General features: G+C 40.7%; 1 protein-coding gene across 1 annotated transcript; it reads right to left on the bottom strand.

Annotated features, from left to right (window-relative positions):
* Positions 1–497: 497 nt before the first annotated feature.
* On the bottom strand, positions 498–4937 carry dand5 (DAN domain family, member 5). Its single transcript, XM_038713950.1, has 3 exons — positions 4813–4937; positions 1106–1589; positions 498–797 (listed from the first exon to the last, which is right to left on the bottom strand). Exons 1-3 carry the CDS (start codon positions 4935–4937, stop codon positions 498–500), a joined length of 909 nt encoding a protein of 302 aa, XP_038569878.1.
* Between the last annotated feature and the right edge of the window lie 1252 nt (positions 4938–6189).

The following is a 6189-nucleotide window of genomic DNA, read 5'->3' on the forward strand; positions in this document are numbered from 1 at the left end:
AACTAAATTGCACTTGTAATTCTAATAGTGTTGGCAGAAAACAAATTAGATTCCAGGCAAAAGGACTGTTGAAAAATATTTTATAATGATTTACCATTTTAATTACAATATTACAGATCATAATATTTCAAGTTTAGATTAATCTAATCTTTGAACAGTAACACAAGTCCAGTGTGCACAGCTCCATCTGTTGCAACAGAAGATTGCATGACCAAAATATAGGTCATTTTGTCATCAGTCAGTGGTGGAAGAAACCACCAGAATATTTCACTATGAATAACACATTCAGGCTCACAAACAAATACAGATACACATACAAATACATATGTAAATATTGATTACAAGTGTCTAAATAATTATCACATTAATGGAAAAATGCATCTTAGCAGTGAATCAACAGAGAATAAAGGTGCCAGTTCAAATGAAAAACTTGATTTGCCCTTCTATCCTCTAACAGTAGCAAATCACTGCAGAAAACAAAAACAGATGTAACACGGTTACAGGTGTGTGGGAGCTAAAGCCTCAGCACTCTTTTCCTCGCGGCTCGTCTCACACTTGCACTCCTCCACCACCATCACTCGCTTCTCCCGGACCACGGCTCCACAGTGCAGGGGCACAGCCACAGAATGAGTTTTGGATGGGGCGCAGCGGGAGCAGGGGGCCCGGTGGTGGAGGGCCCCTGTCCCAGTGCCCGACCTTGCAAACTCCCCTTCCGATGGGACAAACAGGGAGCTGCACTGCCCGAAACACAGCTTGTTGTGCACTGTTACTGTGTCGCATCCGTCTGCTGTCACATGCTGGGGGGATGACACAGAGGGACAAGATTAGGCTAAACATCACAGCAATATTGTCAGCATTAATTTACCTCTGAGGGTGTAAAAACCAACACTTTGTGTTTATGTAATTCTACACCATCACAGCTAATCCTCCACCAGAGCCATAATCAGCTTTATGAGCATACAGACATCTCTCTTATTGCCTAACATTGCTATTTTTTATTTGACTGTGTAAAAAATCTGTGCTTTTCCTCATGTGTTGCACAGCATCTGTTTGTCAGAGTAAGGATACTGGCATAACACATGATATAAAAATCTTTGCCTCTTACCTGAGTGAAAGCTACCGCAGTGCATGTCTGTTTAGTGTCCTTCAGGTTGACTGGCAGGGACATGGTCCTCTTCTCTCCTTTATTTATGGCTCTATGCCACATCTGCAGCCCTTGCCTCTTCTTTAGTTCCATCTCAGTGGGGCTTTTAGGGTGCAGGTGGTGTAATGGACTCACTGGGGTCTTGGGGCCCGGGGCAGGACCTGGGCGCCCGTGAGACAAGAAAGCAGGGAAGGACAGTCTGGAGCTAATGGAGGAGGGTCTTCTGGGGCTCAGTCCTTTTCTGAAGAACCCTGACTGGGGCAGAAAATGAGGGTCCAAGTGCACAACCTTAACTATTCCCCGGACAGGATCGTCTGGTCCGCTGCCAGATGATTCAAATTCGACTTTTGACCCTCTCACGATGTTGTCAAAAGTACTGCGAGGGAACGCAAAAGCCACGGCTGTCCAACATGACAAAAAGACAAGGCTAATAGGGAAAAACATCCTTTGACACAAAGAATGGAATATAAATTATGTGATTACAAAAACTGAATAAACAAAAAAGTTACAGCGAAAGAAATCTTTGTCTGGTGGTATGGTCCAAGATTCCAAATGGCAATCTTGCTGTCAGTGCTCTTTCATTGTGATGGAGGGAGTCTTTTATATAGGTAGCTGCCAGTTCTCACCTGTGTTTTAATGCGAAGAAGGTGTCGCATTTCCCACACCAGACCAGACATCACACGTAGCTTAAAACTCCAGGTCGTGGATGGTCGGCAGACTGAGAGGATTTAACTTTCAAGATGAGCGTTAACAACATCTAACATCTGAAGAGGAAGTTTGATCCTTGAGGTTCAATAATGTGGGGCAGATTCCATGTAAGCAGATTATTTTTAGCAATCAATTTTAGTTATTCAGATCTTTATTCAATTTAATTTTTGATTTTTGTCAAAACTAGAGTTGGGTAAAAAAAAAATACATATTTGTAATAACAGATTATTTTACATTTGTTTTTAGCACCACCATAAAAAGTAAAACAGGGAGAATTTTACTTATACCCAACTTGCAGATGAGTGACCAAAAAACAGAAAACTATATGTATTGGATAAAACTAACTACTAAACTAAACTTAAAAGTATTTTGTGCCCCGTCCCATGGCTTCAATAAAACACTTGTTTAGCAGGTGTTCCTGTTACCTTTGGCTGTAAAGCAATAATGAGTTTATGTTCTCCTCTGTAAACAAGCCGTCTCCTGTCCATTATTCCCACAAGCACTTCTCAGCCTCTCCCTTGGCGTCCTATCATTACACCATTAGACTTCAGTGCGCTCTGTCACCCGTGACCTGATCACACACTGGCTGTTGAAGGCCGACTGGCTGACATTGTTATAGCCTAATAGAAAGGGTGTTTGACTTTCTCATAGAGACCTTGATGTCAAGAGGCACTTTTCCTCATTGCCTACTCTCCGTTTCTGTATCCCATCCACCACTTCACATTATATTCCAGGTAGGTGTGAGAATGGGAAAGGTAAACTTTAGTTTGAAGGCTTTCTCGCCGACACTGACCTGGGACAGGTGCTGGCTGCTGAGGTCTATGGTTCTAATTTTATTGAGCAATTGAAATATTAATAGTAATGTAGAATGTGTGAGGATGTGTTCAGCATTAAAATGGGAAAATCACTTCTTGTAGTTGCAGAATAAATGTTTTCCAGAAGAGGGCAGAGTTTACAAAGTATTATCTCCCCCTGCTTATTCCACTGCTCTCTCTTGCCTGTTCTCAATGAACTATGGGAGACATCTTTTTTTAAATGTTGTAAAACCAACTTGATTCTCACACACACATACAGGAGAGGTTAACTCTTTTTCAGCAAAAGACTATTGAAATGTTGCCTTCCTTATTTGTTTACATTGCAGAGCCATAATGAATTTGGAAAAAATTATGTCTCCACAACAGCTTCTCACTAGGGTTTAACATAGTTCAGTGATGGTTATTGGGGCCTTCAAAATTCTGATCAATCCTATTTTCAGACTGGGGAAACTCTGTTTAGTTTGTTAATTCAGAAAAACTGAAAAAAAATCCTGCTTCTGTAGCTGATGTATCAAGAGAAATAAAGTCAATAAAACCAGACAAAAAGCATTCATGGTGTAAAGTATACAATATGTGTACAAAACTGCTCAAGAGTCTATTAAACTTGATTCTCAGGTTGAATTCTCTGAAGGAAAATGCCCACAAAGGTAGAATTGTCAGAAGACCTGGAGGCCAGGCTGAACTATTGACACACGTCCACCCAGAACATGGATGTGGATCACTGATGAAGACAATCTTGTAGTCTCTGGACAGGCCTGCCTCATCAGCTCACTTCTTTGCAACTATCATCAAGTGGCCCAGAAATATAAGCGATATAGCGAACAGTTCGTGCAGCAAAGTAGAGAACAGCAGGGCCATGTTTGTATTGCTGAAGAGCTGGACACATTCTGTGGATATACTGGATTTAAACATTTTTTGCCCCAGGCAAAGAGGCTCTCATCCTGGGTTGACAGGGAACACCTGTGAGATCACGAAAAAAAACCTTTGAAGAAGCAAACAGCTGCCAGATAACAGTTAAAAAAATATGCTTGTGATTTCCCCTATAGGGGGAGTCTATGGAGTAACGTACAGGACGCCGAAGCCACAAATGCCACAGAGAGCATTGTTACATCAAAATATGTTTACAATTGAAGATTTTTAATGCAAACCTAGTTATCCTTATAGATTATGTCAGTATGTAGTAGGAATCTCTTTGCTTATGATGTTTCCAAATATCCCTGCCCAGCTATGCAGTTGCCTATTATAGTGCCTATTTTTAATTGTTGTCAGAATCTGAATCAGATTTACTGCCAAGTTGTCAATGGTCTCTTAATATATATGGCATTATTATTGTACTCTTGTAAAGCACTTTGTGACTTTGTGACTATACCAAGCTTAAAATCCTGGTTAAAGTGAATAAGCAATAGTGTAAGTGTAAGTGTAGTGTAAACTGTAAGTTGACCTAGGAACCCTTTCTTTTTAGTTACAGACATACTTCATGTTTAAAGGAATGTCTGTGTTAATGAGTAGTGTGGCTACTGTTTAAATGGTTCACCAAATGCCTGCTATGCTATTAAGAGGGCATTAATTACAGGTATGGGGTTTGTATTGCTCTCATTTAAGTTGTACATTAGACAGTATATTCTCACATATTCCTGTTCAGATAATGATAGGGGTGTTGTATGATAGACAGTATGTGACAAACAGTATTGTACTCATTGTTTTAATTTCTTTGTTTATTGAAGGAAACCACACCCACACACATTTGTCTCCTGAATACAGTAACGTTGAAGCATCCTTCCATCTCAGCTCTCATTTCCTGTATGAAGTCAATACCTGTCCTGTACATTTTGGCCTGATAAATACAGCTAGTGCCATATATATATATATATACACTACCGTTCAAAAGTTTGGGGTCACCCAAACAATTTTGTGTTTTCCTGAAAAGTCACACTTATTCACCACCATACGTTGTGAAATGAATAGAAAATGTTGTCAAGACATTGACAAGGTTAGAAATAATGATTTGTATTTGAAATAAGACCTTTTTTACATCAAACTTTGCTTTCGTCAAAGAATCCTCCATTTGCAGCAATTACAGCATTGCAGACCTTTGGCATTCTAGCTGTTAATTTGTTGAGGTAATCTGGAGAAATTGCACCCCACGCTTCCAGAAGCAGCTCCCACAAGTTGGATTGGTTGGATGGGCACTTCTTGCGTACCATACGGTCAAGCTGCTCCCACAACAGCTCAATGGGGTTCAGATCTGGTGACTGCGCTGGCCACTCCATTACCGATAGAATACCAGCTGCCTGCTTCTGCTCTAAATAGTTCTTGCACAATTTGGAGGTGTGTTTAGGGTCATTGTCCTGTTGTAGGATGAAATTGGCTCCAATCAAGCGCTGTCCACTGGGTATGGCATGGCGTTGCAAAATGGAGTGATAGCCTTCCTTATTCAGAATCCCTTTTACCCTGTACAAATCTCCCACCTTACCAGCACCAAAGCAACCCCAGACCATCATATTACCTCAACCATGCTTAACAGATGGCGTCAGGCATTCTTCCAGCATCTTTTCATTTGTTCTGCGTCTCACAAACGTTCTTCTTTGTGATCCAAACACCTCAAACTTGGATTCATCCGTCCACGACACTTTTTTCCAGTCTTCCTCTGTCCAATGTCTGTGTTCTTTTGCCCATCTTAATCTTTTTCTTTTATTGGCCAGTCTCAGATATGGCTTTTTCTTTGCCACTCTGCCCTGAAGCCCAGAATCCCGCAGCCGCCTCTTCACTGTAGATGTTGACACTGGTGTTTTGCGGGTACTATTTAATGAAGATGCCAGTTGGGGACCTGTGAGGCGTCTGTTTCTCAAACTAGAGACTCTAATGTACTTATCTTCTTGCTCAGTTGTGCAACGCGGCCTCCCACTTCTTTTTCTACTCTGGTTAGAGCCTGTTTGTGCTGTCCTCTGAAGGGAGTAGTACACACCGTTGTAGGAAATCTTCAATTTCTTAGCAATGTCTCGCATGGAATAGCCTTCATTTCTAAGAACAAGAATAGACTGTCGAGTTTCAGATGAAAGTTCTGTTTTTCTGGCCATTTTGAGCGTTTAATTGACCCCACAAATGTGATGCTCCAGAAACTCAATCTGCTCAAAGGAAGGTCAGTTTTGTAGCTTCTGTAACGACCTAAACTGTTTTCAGATGTGTGAACATGATTGCACAAGGGTTTTCTAATCATCAATTAGCCTTCTGAGCCAATGAGCAAACACATTGTACCATTAGAACACTGGAGTGATAGTTGCTGGAAATGGGCCTCTATACACCTATGTAGATATTGCACCAAAAACCAGACATTTGCAGCTAGAATAGTCATTTACCACATTAGCAATGTATAGAGTGTATTTCTTCAAAGTTAAGACTAGTTTAAAGTTATCTTCATTGAAAAGTACAGTGCTTTTCCTTCAAAAATAAGGACATTTCAATGTGACCCCAAACTTTTGAACGGTAGTGTATATATATATACACACATATATATATATACAC

Source organism: Micropterus salmoides, unplaced genomic scaffold (assembly GCF_014851395.1).
Source record: "Micropterus salmoides isolate LMB-PRFRI ecotype aquatic unplaced genomic scaffold, ASM1485139v1 Ms_hic_scaffold_12, whole genome shotgun sequence".
Lineage (NCBI taxonomy): Eukaryota > Metazoa > Chordata > Actinopteri > Centrarchiformes > Centrarchidae > Micropterus > Micropterus salmoides.

Bases quoted from the DNA above. Each gene is read 5' to 3' on its own strand.
- dand5 (XM_038713950.1), bottom strand. From the start codon at position 4,937: ATGGAGTGGCCAGCGCAGTCACCAGATCTGAACCCCATTGAGCTGTTG. The intron at 1,590-4,812 runs GTGGGGTGCAAT...TTTGTGTCAAAG, and splicing joins TGGGAGCTGCTTCTGGAAGC to GATGTTTTTCCCTATTAGCC. The intron at 798-1,105 runs GTAAGAGGCAAA...TCATCCCCCCAG, and splicing joins CTGCGGTAGCTTTCACTCAG to CATGTGACAGCAGACGGATG.